This window comes from Sus scrofa, chromosome 2 (assembly GCF_054392235.1).
Source record: "Sus scrofa isolate SSC_HxYL_T2T_F1_AM1 chromosome 2, Sscrofa_HxYL_maternal_Yorkshire_Landrace_v2.0, whole genome shotgun sequence".
NCBI classification, from domain to species: Eukaryota; Metazoa; Chordata; class Mammalia; order Artiodactyla; family Suidae; genus Sus; species Sus scrofa.
This window is the reverse complement of record NC_139384.1, coordinates 103,016,138-103,038,439: the sequence shown is the minus strand read 5'-3', so window position 1 is coordinate 103,038,439 and position 22,302 is coordinate 103,016,138. Positions and strand designations below refer to the sequence as shown.

The 22,302-nt window shown below is 37.2% G+C and overlaps 1 protein-coding gene and 1 long non-coding RNA gene across 4 annotated transcripts in view; one reads left to right on the top strand and one right to left on the bottom strand.

The window, feature by feature from the left end:
- Nucleotides 1–17,429, bottom strand: part of LOC146405625 (uncharacterized) — a 99,813-nt gene extending 82,384 nt beyond the window's left edge. Inside the window, exons 1-3 of one of the 2 annotated variants that reach the window (XR_014838220.1) lie at nucleotides 17,285–17,429; nucleotides 16,328–16,426; nucleotides 4,835–4,955 (exon numbers count right to left, since the gene is read on the bottom strand). This is a non-coding gene — a long non-coding RNA (uncharacterized LOC146405625). Of the gene's footprint in view, nucleotides 1–4,834; nucleotides 4,956–13,843; nucleotides 13,909–16,327; nucleotides 16,427–17,284 lie in introns of both variants that reach the window. The other variant, XR_014838219.1, reaches the window with a different exon arrangement.
- Nucleotides 15,121–22,302, top strand: part of EDIL3 (EGF like repeats and discoidin domains 3) — a 431,432-nt gene continuing 424,250 nt past the window's right edge. For both annotated transcript variants that reach the window (XM_021084514.2, XM_005661542.4), the window contains exon 1: nucleotides 15,121–15,600. In XM_021084514.2, the coding sequence (XP_020940173.1) occupies nucleotides 15,534–15,600 (67 nt within the window). In that variant the 5' untranslated portion in view covers nucleotides 15,121–15,533. The remainder of the gene's footprint in view (nucleotides 15,601–22,302) is intronic.

Here is a 22,302-nt window from a genome sequence, read left to right as displayed (position 1 = left end):
AAATAAATTCTACTGGAAGACTTGGTGTATTCTTGGCAATAAAATAAGTAATGCATAGAAATAGTTAATATGCTATCTTAAAGATACATTTAGAATTACATAAATAACTAGTAATTTAAATAAGTATTACCTTATTCTGTGTTTAAAAGGAGTTTTATTTATCCGCTCTTGACATGTACTTGAGGTAGAGATGAAGCCTTTATTACAAGCACAGAGGGATTTCACAGTATAGCAGGCAAGCCTCAGATTATCATCTGCTTTATCATGACTAAGCTCAAAAAAGGTAGAAAACCCATGGGCTTGTCAGGATGTACAGAAATTCTGTATGACTGATGCTAGAGTCAAAAAAGTGGTATAAAAATAATCCTTGAATAATAGGAGGTTTATATGAACCAAAATAGTTTCCTATTATCTGAAAACTTTTTGCTATTGCATGGCTTGCAAACTGAGCATCATGCATTTTATTGTTTTTAAAATAAAAATAGTTTTTTAAAAATTTTACAACCTATTTCAAAAAGCAATGTCTTTAACATTTAAAATGTTTAAAAGATTTTTAAAATTAAATTTCAAAATATCTCTAATGACATCCTTAGAGATAGAGAAAACTTTCAATGTAACTCTCAATGTATTTTTACAGATGTCATATAATAATTATGTCATATTATATAATAATTAAGTTGCATTTTTGATCACTGACTTATGATTATTTTTCTCTACTAATGAATTTTTTTTTCTATGATACAATAACAAGAATCTCATGTATCCCATTGCTGGGAGTACCATTATATCAGTCAAATATTTACATTTAATTAGACTTTTAACATGAACATTTATTAACTTTTAGACACAAAGCTCTGATGAAGGAAAGGATAAATTTTCCCTCTCTAATAAGACTCACATTTGTTTACCTTTCTTAAGCAGTTTGGTTTATATGATGCCTACCATGAAGCAGAATTTCTAGCATTAGTTGGTCACTTATTCAACCTTTTCTTTCCAAAATGATAGCAAAAAGCACAACTTATTCCACAAATTACTGAGAAACTCACTAGTGTATTCTGAGAAAGAAAAGAGTGGTTTTATGTGTTGATCACAGTTGTAAGCAGACCTTGATCAGAGTGAAGTTTAAGTTTCAGGGATTCTGATTTGCACCAGCTTCTTCCAAGGACCTAAGAGGGAGCTAGCAATGTGTTGATATGGCCATGTGCTTTTGAAAATTTTGAAAAAAGGAGGGTTTTAACCATAGTCTCTTTCCAGTGTAGCTCTTCCTCTGTCAGCACCTTCCTTTATAAGAGCTGGCATTGGAGGGGCTGTGGGAATTTGTGGGATGTAGGTATGAATAAGTGGAGTTTAGAACATACTTATTTGGGGTTTAACAGTGTATATTTACATGGTTTGCAGTCGCTTTTACTTAACTGCTCACTGTTGTAGTATAGCAGTAACTCCATGAATATTATCAGCACTTACCTACCCAACCCAGGGCTATTATGACAAGATACAGGGCTAGGCTCAATAGAATGTAATCTGCACCCAACTCTATGTGGATAGTTGAGAAAAAACACAGTTTAACAAACAGATCCAGAGATCCAGTTTGTGGAATATTCCTTGAAGTGTTACACCTTGTTTATAAAAGAACATTGATAGAGTTTTATCAGCCTTTATCAATTCTAAAAGTTTTGACATTACTAGGAGTTATGACATATAAAGAAGCTTAAATAAATTATTCATTTGATTTTTTTCATTAGGCATGCTAGAGAAAAAATCAAATTTTTTTTTCCATTTTTTCTGTAGAAACTCATATTTTAAATTTTTTAAAATGAAAAAGTGATCAATAAGGATACATCCAAAAAAAGTGATGATAGAATATAAGACATTTGTCAGGCTATATTAAAATGTTTTATTTTGTAATCTTTGCAACATTGAGATATATCTCAGCTTTTTAAGATTTAAAAATAATCTTGTTTACTCTAAATTAAAATACTCATAACCATTTTAGAGTACACTAGCTATGTAACGAACAATAAATATATTTCTGATATATTGTTTAATGCATAATGAAAAGAAATGATGAAAATAGAAAAAGAGAAAGGGAGAGATATGTAATGTATATTGTTTATATACCCTGTTAGTATTCATTTAGGATACATTCTGGAAAGGTGTATTCTAAAATGTTGGCAGTCATTAAGCAGAGATGCAATTATGGGTGAATTTTTCTAGTACTTAAAAAAAATCTAAATTAAGTGTAAGCATTTACATCAATGTCCTAAAATTATTTAAAACCATCATGTTATAAAAGATATAAAATTGTTTTTATTGAATTAACATTACTTCAGCTGATGGTGGACATTTAACTTGTTTCAGATATATGATATAATAAGTAATGTGATATATATTGTACTTGATCTAATAAATATTCTATAATTACTCCTCTTTTAACTGAATTATAATAATATATATAAAACTGTATTAAATTGATCCTAGAATAAATTCTTAGAAATTGCTTTACTGACTCAAAACATTTATATTTTAAGTCCCTCATATTGTCAAATTTGCTTCTTAAAAAGTAGGAACGGGGAGTTACCATTGTGGCTCAGTGGTTAATGAATCTGAGTAGGAACCATGAGGTTGCAGGTTTGATCCCTGGCCTGACTCAGTGGGTTAATTAAGGTTCTGGCGTTGCTGTGAGCTGTGGTGTAGGTCGCAGATGCAGCTCGGATCTGGTGTTGCTGGTGTAGGCTGGCTGGCATCAACAGCTCCAATTAGACCCCTGGCCTGGGAACCTCCATGTGCCGCAGGCACAGCCCTAGAAAAGACAAAAAAAAAAAAAAAAAAAAAAAAAAAAGAGAAAGTAGGAACAATTAACATTCCCACTAGCAATATAAGACAGTCGTCAGTCATCACAGTAGGGTATTCTCCATGCTTTGATATTTACCTTTAATTCTTTTCATGATTTTTTTTGACATACAGAAGATTTTTTTTTTTATGTAGACAATGAAATTTGTTGCTGCTTTCAAATTTTATTTTTTTCTTTTTTCAAAATTAGATTAAAATATTGACCTAAGTTTTGTTTGACAATAAAGCTGATTAGTTTGTTAATCAATTTTTAACTTATTTTCAGCAGTTATTCAAATGGAAGTTTTTATTTCTTTTCAAAAAATATTCAACTACTAGAAGTATACTTCTTTGATTTGCAGAAATGTTACATTGGCATATTAAAAATTGGGAGATTTCATATTAAACTTCAGATTTTGAAAAATTGGCTGTTCTGGTCTCAGTTCCTAAGGGAACAACCGACTACAGTTGGGTAGCTCCTACACCTTTTCAATTGGGCATGCATTTCCCAAATTGCCACCACTCTTTATTGTGTTCTGTTAGGTCTGTTTCATTCCTTTATTGCCTATTTCAACACCTTAGGCATTTAGTGTGAATTTTTATTTTAAATAATAAATGAGGTAGATTTTACAAAGAAGACATATCAGAATTAATCTAGGTTCTGGTTTCCTTATGAAACTGTGCTTTGTCTCATGTCTGGAGCTGAATGGATCCCAATGTCTGTTGAGTTCAAGTGGGTGTGTAGCTTGGCTGACCAGAGTTACAGGAACATAAGTGGAGTTTGGGGGTTATGTTGTGAATTTAGTCAAAACCAATTGGTTAGTGGATTATTTGGGATTCACAATTACACTAGTCAATAAAAATATCTTAACATTTCACAGGTCTTAAATTTAGTAATTTAAAAGTAAACTGCTTAGTTTAATGCCTGAGACATAGTATAAGATAAATTAATATTTTAACAGAATTATGAAAAAAGTAGCTGAATGGTTGCCACCCCACAGTTAGATTTCACTGCTGATATTAACTGGAGATTAACAGAGGGTAGGAACTCAACTCAAAATTCAAACTTCTAAAAAAAGAAAGAGCTCAGAGTAAGTGAGAAGGAAAATAGTGCCAGGTAGCAGAGGAGCTGGTGATGCTTCTCATGAGTTTAACTCTGCAGATTGATCAGAGAAACAGACACTGATCAGAAGATTTAATTGATTAAAATGTTATTGAGTGATGTTCCAAATTAAGCAAATAGGGTGTAATGCTTATACCCCTTACATTGGTCTAATTTTGCAAGGTAGCTGGTCAATGTAAAAACAACTCCCTGTTCATCTTAAGAGATATATCCATAGTACATTTGGCCCATTTTTTGGAGAGAATCAAAATTCGCTTGGCAAATGGACAATGGAGTAAAGTTTAGGAAAACACATTATACTAAACAACCAAAACTCATATTTGCAAGAATTCTTCATAGAGGTTCATTCTGTAGAATGAAGTTCAATAAGCAGAAAATAATAAAATCTTACATGTTAGGTTACAAGTGAAAAGCAGGCTAAGGCCCACTTCTGATTTATTTCAATTCTTTTTCTTATGATTGTTCCACTCTGTGTAATATGCTATCCAGGTATTTGACTTCCTAACTTCTACTGTGTGCCCCACTTCCAGTCCATCTATTACTATCCCTGTGCCAGTTGCCAACTTCTCACATCCCAGTATATACTCTGAGCTCCAGTTATCCATATGTCCAACGTTATCCTTGAGCATACCCTTCACCAAGGAGAGGAATCCTTCTCACTGTCTTTCCTGGGAAGACTCTGATGCATTCAACCCTCCCCTGCCCCATCCTCCTTATCTACTTTTCCTTTTCTTTAAAGAAGAAGCAAAAAATGAACCTAGAAATTAACTTCCTTTGTTAGTCCTCTTCCCTACAAAATTATTCAAATAGACTTTTGTTCACTATTTTGTTCACTACTCTTTTTAAAGATTTATATAAAGAAGTAAGATCTGTCTTCCTTACCAGCTTCAGGTATGTAGGAGATTCCTTCAGGGGATGGAGAAGAGCCAGCTAAGAATGTGCCTCTCTCTGTTGTTCATGTTTGCACACCTCTGGCACTGTAGTTGTGGTGAACTTCTTCTCACTGGAAGTTCACATCAAGGAGTTATTTAGATTTGTTTGGGAGTGCTTGACAAAGTAAGTAAAATAAAGGGAATTATGATGATTTCCAATTTCCTTTTCACTCCATACTATGGGCTGAATGAAAGCCTGGGTCACTGTCAGGAAGTTATCTTTAATTCATGGATTTCGTTTAGTAAGGACCGAAGGATCTTAGAAATTGAAAAGCAACAATAGTCTAGTAGCTACCCTGGGCTGTCTCTAAGTTGGTGCTTATTGCTCCCTGGGGAAGGAATCCTCAGCCAGCAGTCCGAGCCCACTGACAAGAGCAGTGATTTAAGCCCTGTCCTCCACACTTCCTCCACAAGACTGCCTTTTAGGGCAAAGGTACCATCTGAGACTAAAAAGGAGATCTGTTTTACAGCATTAAAAAGGATTGTGCAGAACTAATTAGAAGCAAAAGACTGGCCATCTCCCTTATTAGGGATGTAACCTGTTCAGAGAATTCATAAGATTATTCTTCTGCATTTTTAAAAGTAAAAATTAAAAAAGCTAAAAGAAATATTATAATAATAAACATATAAGTACAGTAGAATATGAAGCATATAAAACAGTAGAATTTTTGCTATGGTTAAAAATATTAAAGGTAACGAGCCTAGCAATTCCCTTTATTGTAAGCTGGCTAAAAGCTGTGGATCAATAGCTTTTGCACTTAAGTTTTCAAAACCAAGGCTCCTCCAAGGAGAAAACATCTTGGCATTTTCAGTCATTGCTCAAGGTTCCCAGGCAGAGTCTTAGGCAGAACTGAGTCACCAGCTCGAGCCATTGCCCAGAGTGACACATTATTATTCTACAGGAAAGGAAAATGTTAAAATAATACAAGAGTGTTTTCAGCTGATGCTGAGTCAGATCATTGGCAATGACAGAAACATTTCCACCCTTCACCCAACACTATTGTGATGTCTCCCACTCACAAACAGGAAGACTAGAAAATAGCTTACACAACAATATCCCTGCTAATTTTATTTTTAAAAGTAGAAAAGGTAATTTTAAAACTTTTTGCAAGAGTGCCTATTGTCCTTCCATTTCAGTGTGCTTTTTTTTTTTTTCATTTTTAAAGTTTTGTTGAAGTATGGTTAATTTACAATGTTTGGATAATTTCTGCTGCTCAACAAACAGATTTAGTTATGCCTATGCACATATCCAAATCTTTTTCAGATTCTTTTCCCGTATAGGTATCACTGAACATTGGGTAGAATTAAAAAAAAAAAAAAATGATACAGACAAACTTTTTAAAAACCAGAAACAGACTCACAAATCTTGAAATCAAACTTATGGTTACCAAAGGCGACGGACAGGTAGAGGGGAGGGATGGACTAGGGGTTTTGGATTGGCCTCTGGATATACTTTAAATCTACTCAACCCCAATTTGACAGTCTAAGGAATCCTCTAAACTCATCATTAAAAAAAAAAAAAAAAAAAACCTGACTTTTAGATTGAGTTATAATGTCTACTTTCACATTCACATTAATTTTTTCATCATATTATTTTATAGAAAACTTTCAGTCATCTATTCATTACAATAGAATGGCAAAAATAATTCAGCTAAATGTAAAATTAATTTTTTCAGTTTTATTTTTTGATGATTGGATAACTGAAGGCCCACATTGCAGTGGACTTTACTATATGAGCTCTAACTTTTCCATTCAAAATACCCATTTCATTATATTTCAGATCATAAATTGCATTATAAACCAAGTTGTGTTGCTATATATGCATAAGAAAGATACAGTGATTAGAATCAAACTAGAAATCTCTGAATTTGCTAGGGATTTAGTGAGACAATGGTGAAAGTCTGTCTTGTTTATATATGCTTTAAAAATTTTTTCTTGAAAATGAAAGATTCCCTGTGAAGTAAAGCCCCTAAGATCATCCAATAAAATAAGAAAAGCATGCTGTCATTGTTTTCAAGACCTTATTAAAAATCTCTTGGTTTACTTTTTCTGTTTTGCTCACTCGCAAAGGCATAAGGTCAAGATGTTATCATTTTCCTCATGGTGAGAACCATGCTATTTCTTTCATTCTCCAACTTTAATATAAGTTTTAGGGTTTTGTGTAAGTTTGTATAAGAAAAGTTTGGGTTAAAAACTTTTAATCAGGAGTTCCCTAGGGGCTCATCAGGCTAAAGATCTGGTGTTGTCACTGCTATGGATCAGGTCATTGCTCTGGCACAGGTTCAGTTACTGGCCCAGGAAATCTTGCATGCTGTGGGCACATACCCCCAAACCATTTATTCAAGTATTTCATATTTTGTTAATGCAATAATTTTAGACAAACTGTAACAGTAATATGAGACATGCATGATACTTTATTTTGGTAAAATATTTAAAATTACTATGTATGTTAGGGAATATGCTAGGAGTATTTTATCCCCAGACATAACAGAATCAAAGTTAATATTATACACATAAAATTAAATGTTACTCTCCCATGGCTGAAGAAACAAACCATACTTAAACTGCATTTTCCAAAATACCATATATTTAAATATATTCCTTTTGAACTTTCTGCTTTTTTAATGAAAACATGACTGTGAAATTTTTTTACCGACAGTTTTCTTGTTAATTTTTAGCCTTTTGGAACCAGGAAAATCGGAGAGGATCTTGTGTATTCATCTGTTTGTGGAGACAAACATTTCTCTCTAACTTTTATTTAGTTTTGGTGTAATTATTATGCTTGATGTATCAATCTGGAAGTCTTGTATCTTTTATTTTTGTTTTGTATCTTTTGAATAAATCAATCTATAGATAAAAAGGGAAATGCCAATGTAAACTATAGAAAAGAGGAGATAGTCTGAAATCACCCTTTGCACTGTTATAATATCATTTTTCCCCAGGTAACCATATGGGCATGAAAGTTGTTTCTATAATTTTGCTTTAGTTGGAAGACATTGCAGGTTTTTCTCAAAGGCAACCTCAAATTCCCACTGAATCTTCACAAGCCTCTCTTTCTTGCTAAAACAAACATTAATTTTTCTGTTGTCCTATCCTCTGCATTCATGAATACTTACTTCCTTTCTACACTGATTGTAATGTCTAGTCCATATAGCTATTTTTCAAACAAATGCTGGTGTATAGAAAATGACCGTACCACATGCACGGGACCCAGAAGAGGGGCATATGCTGTGCCACAAGAGGCTACAAGGGTGGTCACATTAAAGTCAGGAACAATTCAAGTGTGTCTATGTATTGAGCATTTATTTGGCAGGAGTTGGAACAATTCAATGGGGAAAATAACTATGAAAATCCAAAAAGAGGGGTGAAAACTAGTGTTATTTTCAGATGATACAGTTTTTTATATAGAAAACCCAAAAGAGTCAACTAAAAAACTGACTAACAGTAAAAGAGGATTCCCGCTGTGGCTCAGTGGTTAACAAACCTGACTAGTGTCCATGAGGACATGGGTTTGATCCCTGGCCTTGCTCAGTGGGTTAGGTGTTGACGTGACCTGTGGTGTAGGTCGCAAACGCAGCTTGGATCTCACGTAGCTGTGGCTGTGGTCGAGGCAAGCAGCTGTAGCTCCAATTAGACCCCTAGCCTGAGAATCTCCATATGCCGCTGGTGTGGCCCTAAAAAGACAAAACAAAACTAAACAAAACAGTAAAAGACATTGATAAAGTGACTGGGTATAAGCACACACACAAATAGCCTTCTTATAAACAGCCAGTCACACAGTATAACAGAAAAACCCTCCATTATTGATAGGTACATAAAAAAGGTAAAATATCTAGGCAGAAAACTAACAAGAGGAGCATAAAAGAAAACTTAGATGTATAGGTAAGAATAATATTATAAATATGCATATTCTCTTATTTCAGCTAGACAATTTCATCCCAAAGTTCATAAAATAAATGTATGTCATTAAGGAATATTTTTTAAATGAAATAGATGAAGGTATTTTACCCTAGCACCTATTAAAAACGTTATTAAATAACTAAGAGTATAGTGCTGGCACGTGAAAAGATAACCCAATGGAACAGTCTATAAAAGCAATCAGTTAGACCAAGTATATGTGACGAGGTGACTGAGGTGGCATGCCATATCAGTAAAGAAGAAGTGAATTTATTCAATAAATGGTTTTTATGTAACTGGCAGTTTCCTGTAAAATAAGTAAGATCTATACTACGCCTTTACACAAAAATGTTTTAGTTGAATAAGAATTGTACATACACACATAAAAACATAACATCAATAAAAGTACCATGAGAAAATATAAGAGAATCTGTTTATAAACTCAAAAGTGTAAGTCTATCTTAGCAAAAAATAAAACCAAGAAATCATAAAGCAAAGATGGTTAAATTTCATCACTCCAAATATTAAACATTTTAGCACAGCAAAGTCAAAGAAAACAGCCGTAAGCTAGCTGACATAAACATGACACACAATGGGCTAATTTATTTATTATATGCAGAGCTCCTTCCAATCAAGCAAAAGGTCAGAAACCCAGTAGAGAAAAGAGTAAATTACATGAAATGTAGGTTACATAAAGAAAATATACATTGTTTTTAAATATATGAAAAGTTGCTAAAACCACTCATGATAAAAATATTCAAAGCTAAGCAATACCATTTTTCAACTGTAAGATTGACAAGACTAAAACTTGGAAAACACAATGCATCATCCAAGATGTAAGGAAGACAAGCTCTCTGATGCATTATAGGTGTAAGGATGAATTCATGCATCTTTTATGAATGACACCCTGGCAATACCAATTTTAAATGCATGTACCCTCAACCAACAATACTTGACGCAAGCTGTTCTAATGAGTTTATCTTACATATGTGTGTCAAATGTGTCTGCAACACATTGCAATGCCTGCAACATTTCTTGCAATCCTCAAAGATTGAAACAAATGTGTATCAGAAAGGATTGATGTTACTTAAATGCTATGCCAGACCTTGATGCAATTTCACAAATATATAATTCCCTATGAAAAAGAAAATGCATAAAATTTATATAATCTAGCAATTTTTGTGAAAAGCATGTATGTATACACACATATACTCGAAGTACACACATATATGTATGTGTGTTCGTATATGTGTATGTATATGTACACACAGCTCTTGAGGGACACATAGCAATAGCTACTAACTACCAGCTATTGGTCCTGGGAAGGCAGCCCTGAATAAGGAGGGGATACTATCAAGTAGGAAACTTTTATTTCCCTGTACACCCACTGGTACCTTTGAAATTTTATTATGTACATGCAATAATTATTGAAAAAAATATTTTAGGGAGCTAAAAACAAGTCACTAAATGGTTTGAGCAGGAAACTGGAGGGAAGGAATTAGAGGCGCTAGAAATTCCTCTTAGCAGGGTCTGACTGAAAGCAAAAGCTCATTCTTGTATAATGACCCTGAATATGTTCTGGAACTAGTATCCATCAGGGAATCAAGCAGGACAATCCTGGGAACTCAGAATGTGGTTTAAAATGTGTAGTTTTAAAAAGGAATTTTCCCTAGCGAACACTAAGGAAAGATTAAAGAAGTTTAAAATACAATATTCAGCTATGTCTAAGGCATGCCGTTATCTTCTTCATGGTGAGAACTGTACGTAATTATTTGGAAAGACAAGGCTAACACCGAGGAAACAACTAGAGAAAAATAAAAAGTGTTAATTCTAAGAAATCTTGGTTCTGCGGTGCTGGCAAAATTTGGGAGGTCTTACATGGAGACAGGGATTTAGCTGGTAGAATTTGTAAGAGGTCCTTTCAGATGGGGATAACAGCATGAGCAGAGGGCTGAAGGAAAGAATTAGGTTGGTGTTTATGGAGAGCTGTGAAAAAAAGTGTTCTGAGTTATGCAAATATTTTAGAGAATTTTTTAATGTGCTTGGAACTCTACATTCAAAGTATACTCTAAAATGATAAATCAAGGTCAGAGAGAATGCAGACTGTACTTTAAAAATGACAATCACAATTATAGCCACTTAAACTGAAAATTTAAATAAATGAAATAGCTAGGCTAAATGGATGCCACAATGTAACACTTAATGAAAATTGTTCCTGGAATTGAACCAGGGCTCCAATCATGGCTCCCGGCTCCATCGTTCATTGCTGCCTTAATCTTTGGACAAAATACTTCAATGTATTGAACCTTGGTTTCCTCAACTTTTAAATGGAAATAATAATAATATTTACCTCCTAAAGAGTATTGGGATGACTTAGTGAAGCAGTATATTTAAAAATATGTCAGTGCTTAGCATCGGGTTGAGGCTTCACAGTTGTTGCCAGTAGAGTAAAATGGTTTCTGGATTCACGCTAACACTAACTGGAGACCAGAGGCAATTTACCTAACCAACCTGGCCTTAATCCTTCTCTCTGAATAGTAATAGTGACTTACTGTATTTCCTTTCTCTTGCTGCTTAACGAGTTACCAAAATTTAGCCGTTTAAAACATCAATTTGTTATCTTACAATTCTATAAGTTAGAAGTCCAGGTGGGCTTGACTGGATTTTCTGCTTTGGATCTCTCAAAGCTGAGGTTTTAATCCAGGAGCATTTTGAGTATTAAAAGTTTTTGAAATGCAAAGCAAAGTTTTTAAACACAAAATGAATTTTAAAAATTCATGGTACTACTAAGTGTAATTTGTTCAAATAATTTTAGGATTCTTCCTATATCTAGTTTATTTATAAATAGCAATCAGTAATTATAGGGTTATGGAATGATACCTTTATGTTATTTACTGCTTGAGAAATTAAAAGTTGAAGTAAAAATTTTCCAGATAGGAGTTCCATCATGGCGCAGCGGAAACAAATCCGACTAGGAACCATGAGGTTGTGGGTTAGATCCCTGGCCCCGCTCATTGGGTTAAGGATACGGATACGGTATTGCCGTGAGCTGTGGGGTAGGTCGCAGATGTGGCTGGGTTCTGGTGTTGCTGTGGCTGTGATATAGGCCAGCGGCTACAGCTCCGATTAGACGCCTAGCCTGGGAACCTCCATATGCCGCAGGTACAACCCTCAAAAAGCCAAAAAAAAAAAAAAAAAAAAAATTCCAGATAATTTAATGGGGTTGGGAGTGGGGAATGGCGATAATCAGTCACTGAGGAAAATTCTTTTGGGATTCTCCATGTGATTATTGTCTTCTTCCCCTTCCTCTTCGTCCCTCCTCCTTCTGCATCATGATTGTCATGACATCACCCCCATCACTATCTGTGTGCCCACTACTGGCCTAGGCCCTTTTGTAACCTCAATAATCTACCACTATGAGTTTGGTACTATTACTAATACTATTTTACAGATGAAAACTGAGACTGGGTGCTTAACTGACTTGCCTGTGTTAAAAGAGTTCCAGTGGTAGAAACAGTATTCCAATTCAGATATGTTCTGCTCCAGCATCCAAACACTGAGCCAATAAGAATGATTCTTGAAAACAATATACTTTCCACAGTCCCTTTTTTTTTATATTTTGCTTGTACTTTCTTCTCCTTTGTTTTTAGACACTTCCCAAGTGGTTTTCCTTGTAGCACTAACTACAATATGTTAACAGGTGTTAGGAGAAAAAAATTACCTTAGTAAAAAAAAAAAAAAAAGAGAGAGAAGAAGAAGAAAAGTTTGCAAAATGCTGGATTAACACTTTTGGAAAAGTTTCTTAATCATCGGAATTTTAAAAGTTTTTAATATGCTAACATTCACTATGAATCTTCAAAAACCTGCCTGTTTCCCAAAATTATTTGACTACAGACTTTAAAAAAAAAAAAATTAACATCTTGAAGAAAGTAAGCCTGCAGAAAATATCTGGGGAAGTGCTGTCCTCAAGTGAAGTATATATTCATTATGGGTACATTAGGCATATATTTGGAGAAGCTATAAAACTGTAGGTTGGATCACATGTGGTTAATAAATGTCCCTTAGCACTTTATGTGAAGTAAAATTTCATAACAGAGTTTCACCTTTTACTTTTTCTTCTCCTTTTTAAAAACGTCTATTGTAGTTATTATCATTTCTTACATTCTACTTCTGAAGAAGCTATATGAGTTCAGTAAGAGTGAAATGACTCCTATAAATGTCAATTAGGTAAAATGCCTGGAATTTTCAAAATGAAAAGCTTATTGATAAATGATCATTATCAATAGATGGGAAAAAAGAAGGAGTAATTATGTACAGAAAAGTATGAATCTAAGACTGTATACTAAATTTAGATTAGAAATGGGACTTATGAAAGTAGAGGTATTAAACTGGTTACATATTTTGCCAGGTAATGGAAAATGGCATTTGCAGTCACATTTCCAGGTATTTGTTCACAGAATATGCATTTTAGTGTAGTTTTATGCTCTCCTGGAGTTTTTTTTTTTAAGAACCTAAACTAAAAGAATGATAAAAATTTAGCAACGTGCACTATTGCAAGAAATTGACTTCTTAACATGTGTATTAAGTGAGGTCATATATTTTTAGAAAAGTAGAAATAAACAAAACTCTTGGCACTCTTTTTTTCATTTAATATCTCATCACAGAGTCACTGGTTTCTGATTTTACATGTTTGAGATTTAGTACTACGTTTTAGAAATAATACTTTAAAACTAAAATTAAACATTTCATTTCTAAAAGTTAAACAGATACTTTATGATGGACATGCCACAGCATGACTAAAGGCATAGTTTCAAAATTAAGTTAACAGTGATGTGCCAGAGAGTTGGAGTTTGTTGAAAACTGCTTTGCTACAGCTCTGGACTACGGTATCTTATTCAAACATCTGTACTATTAAGCAAGAAAATAGCAAAGTTATTTTTTTTTAAAGTTCTTTTTAAAAAGCTTCTTTTACCATCCTACCAAACATGAGATCTAAGCAAACCTTGTTTTGAAATAGTTGTTGTGGTTGCTGTTGTTTCTTTCTTTGCCAGGGGTACAATACCTTAACTTCTAGGTAGCAGTATGCAGTGTTACTTTTCCATCAGTCTTGCATCCGTGATTCAAATTCTAAAGGAAGGTAGAATTTGAAGTTTAAATGATTCAAGGAGGCAAAAGGAGATGAAGTTGCAGGACCAATTGTCCTCTGCTGGTACATTCTTTTCTTAGTACATTCTCCCTTTAAATGAGAATGCCTTCAGCAATGTTTCCTTCAATTTTTCTGTGTCTGTGTTTCCGTCTCTCCCTACCTCCCTCTCTAGAAGCAAAAAAAAAAAAAAAAAAAAAAAAAAAGACTGCTTTTCATTTTGGTATTTGCAACTGCTAGAACTGAATCCATGTACACTAAGCAAATAATCTAACCTGAAAAACAGAGGAGAAAGCACTGCCGTAAGCCATGAATTTTGTTTTTTGGTTCACCCATTTTCACTGCAAAAGCCAGTCCATTTACATTGTTTTTGGTGGGTAGCAGGGGAATCTGATCTACTGTAGTGATGCTTCAAGAATTTGTCCTTGCCTTATTTTCTTGCCCATTCCCCACACTCACCTTACTATGCCTCATCTGAAGTAGATGTCCCGCTTAAGGAGATGTGTGTCTCCCACTGGATTGCCCCATACCTTTACTTTTTTGCCTGGTGACCAGATGAGCCCACAACAGTCTCCCCCCAACCCTTCAGTTAAGTAAAGTGCAGAGGGAACAGCAGCAGAGCAGCCTGTTTTAGTTGATTAGAGTCTGGCTGCTGACTAGGTTGCAGTTCATGAGAATCCGGGACAATTCACTTTGCAGTGTTCTGGATCTCAAGCAGAAGCAGTGCCCCAAGAGCCACTTTTCAAAATCTCTTAACTTCTTTTCCTGCCTATACTGAGAACAAGACTTCGGGGGATTCCTTAACTTGGTTAATTGTAAAGTCAGTGCTGGAAACCAAGAGAATCTCAAACACCAGTGGTGCTTCCCTTAACCCCAGAGTCTCTGGCTTGTCTGGAAAAGGTACAGGCACTGTAGGAACTTAAGAGCCATCGGCAGGTGCCAGGGTGTGGCTGCAGTTGTCTCCCTTTTCTCTTCCAGCAGAAGGAGCCATGAGAGAGAGACAGAAGAAGAGAGAGGAAGAGGGAGGGGGAGAGAAGGGGAGAAGGGGAGACTGGTGGTTGGAATAGGAGGGAGGGGGGCGCATGGGGCGGGCAGACGCCTGCGAGGCTCAGGCTCACACGCACGCCGCCTCTGTTTGTACACAGTGAGCTCCTGGCTGCCGGCTAGCGCCCTTGCTCCCCACCTGCTCACGCTTCATTGTTCTCCAAGTCAGAAGCCCCGGAGCCGCGGAGGCGCGAGCTGAGCTTAGCGCCCAGTCTGCGGGTCCCCCGGCTTGGGTGACCCAGAGTCACCGCGAGCCCGAGCCCCGCCCTGCCCGCCTGCTAGGCTGGGACCCACCCGCAACCGAGGCTGAGCTGGTTGGAGGCTCCCCAGAGCTCGCCCACCTCCCAGTGCCAGAGCAGAGGCAAAAGGGGAAGAAATTCCTCTCTTTAGTCACCACTCTATCTCACCCTCTCCAAGAATTTGTTTAAGGAAACGCTGCAGGAAGAAGACATCTTCTTGAATCCTCTATCGGGCGGGGTCTGCCGCTACCCTGCGGTGCCATCTCAGCGACACTATCATCCGCTAAGACCCCTTTCCAGTGGGGTCACGTCCGAGAGACCGGATCATGAAGCACTCCGTGGCCGCTTGGCTCTTGGTCGGGCTCAGCTTCAGTGTCCCTCAGTTCTGCAAAGGTGAGGCTGTGGGGACCCCGTCCCAGGTTGTGGGACAGGAGGAGAGTCCCCTGGGAAACACTGAACCCGGGGATGGAGGCGGTCCCCTGGGTGCGCCGAGTGCCAGGGGCGGCAAGAAGGAGGCGGCCAGCATTGAGGAGGCGGCGCGCCCTGGGTGCCCGGAAAAGTGCTCACAAAGTCAGAGCGGAGTGTGGGGCCGAGCGGGAAAAAGGTTTCCGGGTGCGGAGATGAGATTGGAGATCAAACTGAGGAAAGATAGGGACTCAGGGGGGGAAGGAGGGAAACCAGACCTTCCAGGTCTCACTCGGCCACCGGGTTGCCACAGGAACCCTCTGGGGCAGTGTGGGGAATGCCAGTTACCAGCATCAAGCAGGGCTTTCACTGGGGAGCAAGGAAAGCCAGCGTGCCAGGGCGTGGAGGAGTTGACAGGGAAAGAAGAGGCTGGAGAGCCGCAGGGCTGTCCTCCCCAAAGGTTCTGTGCTATGTTTCTGGGCCCATGTTAAGCAGTTTGCAAATCCGAACCGAGTGCTGGGAGTTTGGGCTGAGGGTGAGGTGGTGATGGGTTTGACAAGTCAGTTCAGCTTTCCCCTGCCTCCCAATCCTGGACGCGCAGCATCCTAACGGAAAAACCCCTGCAACCCTCCTCTCCTTTAACCCTAAGGCCCTTGAGCTTTGCTTAGCACTCCCTCTGGGTAGAAGCGGAACTCTTGGTAATAGAGAATTGTACCTTGCAAGACACCCCTGGCGCCCCCGCCCGAGAGCAGAAAAGTTGTAAAGAAGAGCTGGTCTGGTGGTGGTTTCCTCGACTTGCACGAAATAAACTCGTCTGTGTAAAAAAAAAAAAAAAAAAAAAAAAAAAAAACAACTCTTGCTGAGTTGCATAGATGACTACCGCGTCCTTTTGGAAGCAGGGCTTGTCTATACAAGCCTTGGTCCTGGCCAAGGCTCTGCTGGCACTGGACTTCAAGTTGGCAATGGGAAAGGGCAGCAGGAGCAGCAGGGACTCTGGGCAGTTTGCTCGATGGGGACTTGAGCTCCTTCAGCGAGAGTCCACCGGTAGTGAACCCCTCAGCAGGCTGCATCAAGTGAAGAGCTGAATGCACCACAGTGTTTAAAATACTGCATCTCTAAAAGAAGTGTTGCTGGATTTAAAAATGCATTGACTCAAATCTATTTGCAATTAGATACTGCATAAATATTCTACATCATTCATCTATGCAGCCATCCATCTATTTGTTCCATAGGAAAATTGTGAAGTCTTGGGCTACCGTTAGCCCAGGAAGCCGTGTGTTCCTGGCCAGATGCCCTTGGTGCCCTGCCAGTAGCTATCCAGGCTGGGCCTCTCCTCGGCTTCCCTCCCCAAGAACGTGGCTATTTTCCCCAGGGTGTAGGCTTGTGTGTAAATGTGTGCCTCGCCTGCCTTTACAAAGTGCCCTTCCAGTTATCAGGAAGAGGCACGCACTCTACTAAAGGTTAAGGAATGGTTATGACTCGTAGTTTCACCGCCGAATCTCCCAGCTATACGGAAAAGACAGTGCTTCCGCTACCGATATTTCTCCTTTATCTCATTTCGCCTCTGAATTCCTTCTGCACTTTGATCCCTTAGCAGGAAAGGAATGGGAAAGCTGAAGGCACTCTCCTCCCCGCCTCCCTTCCTTCCCCAAACGCGAAAACACACACTCACCCACTCACAGGCACCTACTCTTTGCCTCCCTCATCTCCACCCTCGTCTGGGCACCCAAGGTGGAGGGCGGTGCTGATGGAGGAGGAGAAAGCGCGCGTCTGGCAAGAGTGGCCGCTGGCCTCCCTAGGTCTGGTTGCAGAAGCCCTGGGCTCCTGTGAGTCCCGGCTCCCTGCAGCCTAGAGCTCTGCCTTCTAAAGATAGCCATGCCTAGGGCAGAGCTTACTCCACCTTGGGATCCAACCTTGGCAGTGTCTCTTTCTGCCTTCTAGACAAAGCTCAGGCACTGTGAACTCCCCATTCTTCAGAAGATTTCTCCCTTTTTTTCAAGCCAGCCTATGTGGAGAGGGATAGAGAGCTTTAGGAAAAAACAGTTTTCCATGAGCTCTCATTTGTTAAAACTTGCACCCTTTTAATTCATTCTCCCTCAGCCCTACAGAAAGGCAGACTGCTGCTTGCCTGCAGCTCCAAACAATTAAACTTTGAGCAAACTTATTGAAGCTGGTGTTAACAATGCGAATTTCCCTTACACAGCTTCCAGCCACCCGACCTCCCCAGACATCATTTATCTCACGTATACCTTTTAGAAATTGGTGTTTCCCTATGTGGGTTGCAATTTATGTGCATTAATGACTAGGATTTGATAAGGACATGTGATTCCTTTTATTAGTCATCTTTAAAATGAAACCAATGGATCAGTCAGACTGAATATTTTATTAACTCTTAAATTATTCATCGTTATGGGTTGCTCTAAAAAATCCAGTAACATGCATACAGTTGCAGCAAGCACGTGACATCTTATGCAATCTGTCCCTGTACTTGCAGTTTGTGCCTGAAGTCTTTAAGCAAATGGCACTGCCTAAAAATGTCTAGACATGTCCTAAATACTATGAATCATTGACGTTTGCATTTCCTGTTTTAATCAATGGCGATTTTTAGTTAATTCTGCATGAGATTCAAATAGTACTGGAACAATCTCACTCAAGGTAAAAACACTCATTCTTCTATAATTAGTATAGCAATATTTATACTGAAATAACAAGTTTTTGTACTTAAAAAAAATTACACATTTATACACAGATAATAGTCCCTTCATTATCCGATTTAAATGATTATTAATTTTATAATTTTTTAAAGTGCTGACTTCAGATTCCAGGTGAATCATTTTAAAATTATTTTAAAATCCTGAATTAAAAATAAGTGAGAATAAAGTGTCTTGCTGTGACAGTTTGACACTAGTGAAAAACCTTGGCCATGCCATACACTGTCATGACACAAAACAAGTTTTTTTTTTCCCCTCTGGTCCTGAAAAAGTTTTTTTCTGACTATTCTTGAAATGTCTTCTTAGACTTGAAATGTATTTTGTTTTAAATTCATATGATGTGGGGAAAATATGTGTAATAATACAAATTGATGGTTATAAAAATCAAGGTGGTCTGTTCTCCCTTCTGTAGCCTTGAATTTACAAAGTTGTTCAAAACCAGGCAAATGTATTTTACTTCCAAACTCTTTCTAAATTAAAACTCTTTTATTTTTCTCAAATATTTTAGGATCAGTGTTTATATAAAACCTGTATTCAGGATGTAGGATATTTTTAATCAATATTTTAATAAAGTTTGCCTTTATTGCTAGATATATGTAATCCTTCCTTCTCACTAAATTATTGAAATGTAAAGGAAAGCGCTAAAATATACATGAGTAAAAGAAAAAAGCTTGGTTAGTTAAAACCATTACAAAGTATATATCTGACAGTTTTTAGACTCTAAATTAGTGGTCCCAACTCTTAATTTCATTGATAGTAATTACTGTAAGGCATTTAATTAGGCAGTTTATTTTGAAAACTTTGCATCTTTTGAAGGGTTTTGAAGTGGTGGGATGAACTGTATATGTTATCATTTGTGTACAGTTTTAAAAACTGCCTGATTTGAGAGTTTCCTAAAGCCTAAGAACGTAAGTCTGATATTTGCTGTTTAGCGAACATACTTGCAAGCACAATAGCTTTGAATATGATTTATGATGTGGTAGGTTCATTATATTCCTTGCCAAATAAAGAAACCCATGAAAAACAGTGCAGGTTTCAGCACTCATTTCAAATTAGAGTAAATCAGAACAAGTAGGTACTGAGAAACAAATGGCAACTTTTGAAAAAGTGGAAGTAATGATATGGATTCTCTCATACTAAACAGTTACTCTTGAGTTTATTTACCAAGTAGTTTGCAAACTGATGTTATTATGATAAAAAAATAGTAGAAAACCAAAGCCAAGTCTCTCCTATTATTGAATTCTTATCTGTACTTTAAGGAAGATGCCTAGCATATTTTTGTTTTTGTTTTTTTTAAATCTTAGCCCATTTAATGATGACAATATCTTTTGGTTAATCAAAGCAAACATGTATTTATTTATTAAGACTCAAGTGGCTGACTATGTGAATCATATTATTGCAAATTTTCTCATAATTGCGTGAGTGATAATGCTAGAATAGAAGGACTCTAAATACTTAAACTGAATGAGTTACCACTTAATTGTTCCTGAAAATACCTGGAAAAAAGTGTTGCTTTGGGGGGAGTAGTTGAAGGGAAAATTAGACCTGAATCAACTGTGCCCTTGCCAGCAGGTGTCAGGATAATCAATGGAGATCTTTAAAAGGAAAGATGAGGGAGGGGGAAATAAACTAGTAAATGGTAATCAGCAAATCCTCATAAAGTGACTTTCTATTCTATGTAAAACTGAGGTCATTAATTGAGTTTTCAGTGCTTCCCTGGAAAACAGAGGAAGTGAGAGTAAGTTGTAAGCACCTAATTCTTATACCATAGGATCTTCCGTTGGAAGCAGAGTTGCTCTAAGAACCACACACAAAACAAGTGCTTGTCTAAGCTGAACCACTGTTTTTCATGGATTTCCTGAGTACCTTCCAAGGAAATGCCTGTAGAGCTCTGAGTTACCTACAGTCAAGCAATGATTGTTGAAATATTGGGCAACTGTTACACTTATTCTCCATATCAACTGTAGGTTTTATTAAGTAGTAATTCCATTATATTGATTTACATGGATGTATATTCAACTACATATTTGTATATAGTGCTGGAAAAGATTACTACTTATCCCTTTCCATCGCAACAGTAAAGTGTTTGTTTCCTGGAGCTTGCAGGTTTCTAAATAACATAAGTCATGTGGCCAAAAGGGACAAAATGACATAATAATGTTTCGTCATTATCCATTTCAGCCAGTTATTAATCCTATGTATATGCCTGTTGTGTTTCAATAGCTGTCAGTGACTTGATGTTACTTGTTTGTTTCTAATTGAACCTTTACCCATAACCTTTGCTTGCAAATTAGTTCTAGCATCTGCTGATACAGACTTTAAAACATTGTTACAAATTCATCATGACATCATTTCTACAGTTCTCTCAGTTTTTTTCTCTTTTTTAGAAAGTCACTGATACCATGGCAAGTAGTCTGTCTCCAGTGGTATCCTTTCTGTCTCAGTCCTCTTTAAATAATAATCCCCACCCACCCACCCCCCACGCACACTTCCTTTCTGGACAGACTAAAACACAGCATTCACTGAACAATTCTGTCATCATTATTTAAAGGTTGCAAATATCCAAAACATTGTGGAATTTGTGATTTACTTTCTTTCAAGGAAAAAAAAAAAAGAGAAAATGATAATGTGAAGCCTCTACTACTAAATCCTGAGGTTTAAAATAAAAAAAGAAATAAATTAGGATCTGAATTATGGAGCAACTCAGGATGTTACACCTTGATTTAATCACAGCATCCTGCCTAAAACTATCGACCGGGCAATAATTTATATCCACCCCACTTGAAGGGAAGTATCTTGCTATGCCTGTAGCACAGAACCAAGAACCTGGGAGAAAGCATTGGAAACTTCTGACCACCTAAATTAGATAATACACTTAGGCCTTAAGTCATATTTAAAAAGTCTATTTCTCTTGGATTTTAAGTTCCTGGGTTCTCTATAAACTGGATCCAAAAAGTTAAAGGCATATGAGGTAATAAGTCAGGTTTACTCAGAGCAATAAAACATGGCAGCTATTAGACAAAAAGGAGATTGAAATCATATATGCAAAAGCATTGATGCCTTAAGTGTAAAAAAAAAAAAACTAGGGGCATTTATTTGGGGTGAGGGGGCTAAGTTTAAAGGCAAAAAGGCATCATCTGGTGAGAAAATATGATAGTAATTGATGCTAATATTGATCTCTCATCCTAGACAAAGACTTACCACAGTATGTTCCATATTTGAGGGGGGTTATGAATTTGGGGGTGGTCTGCATTTTGGGGTCTGCATCACTGAAGAAATTTGGTCAAAATGTTTCAGCTTGGAGTTCCCATCGTGGCACAGCAGAAACAAATCTGACTAGTAAGCATGAGGTTGTGGGGTTTTTTTTTTAATTTTTTTTTATTACTCAGTGAAATTATTACATTTATAATTGTACAATGATCATCACAATCCAATTTTATACGATTTCCATCCCACAACCCCAGCGCATCCCCCTACCCCCCAAACTGTCTCCTTTGGAGACCATAAGTTTTTCAAAGTCTATGAGTCAATAACTGTTCTGCAAAGAAGTTCATTCTGTTCTTGTTTCAGATTCCACATGTCAGTGAAAGCATTTGATGTTGGTGTCTCATTGTATGGCTGACTTCACTTAGCATGATAATTTCTAGGTCCATCCATGTTGCTAAAAATGCCGGTATTTCGTTCCTTTTAATGGCTGAGTAATATTCCATTGTGTATATGTACCACATCTTCTTGACTCACTCTTCTGTCGGTGAACATTTAGGTTGTTTCCGTGTCTTGGCTATTGTAAATAGTGCTCCAATGAACATCGGAGTACATGTGTCTTTGCAAGTCATGGTTTTCTCTGGACAGATGCCCAGGAGTGGGAGTGCTGGATCAAATGGTAGTTCTATTTTGAGTGTTCTGAGGACTCTCCATACTGTTTTCCACAGTGGTTGCACCAATTGACAATCCCACCAACAGTGTACTAGGGTTCCTT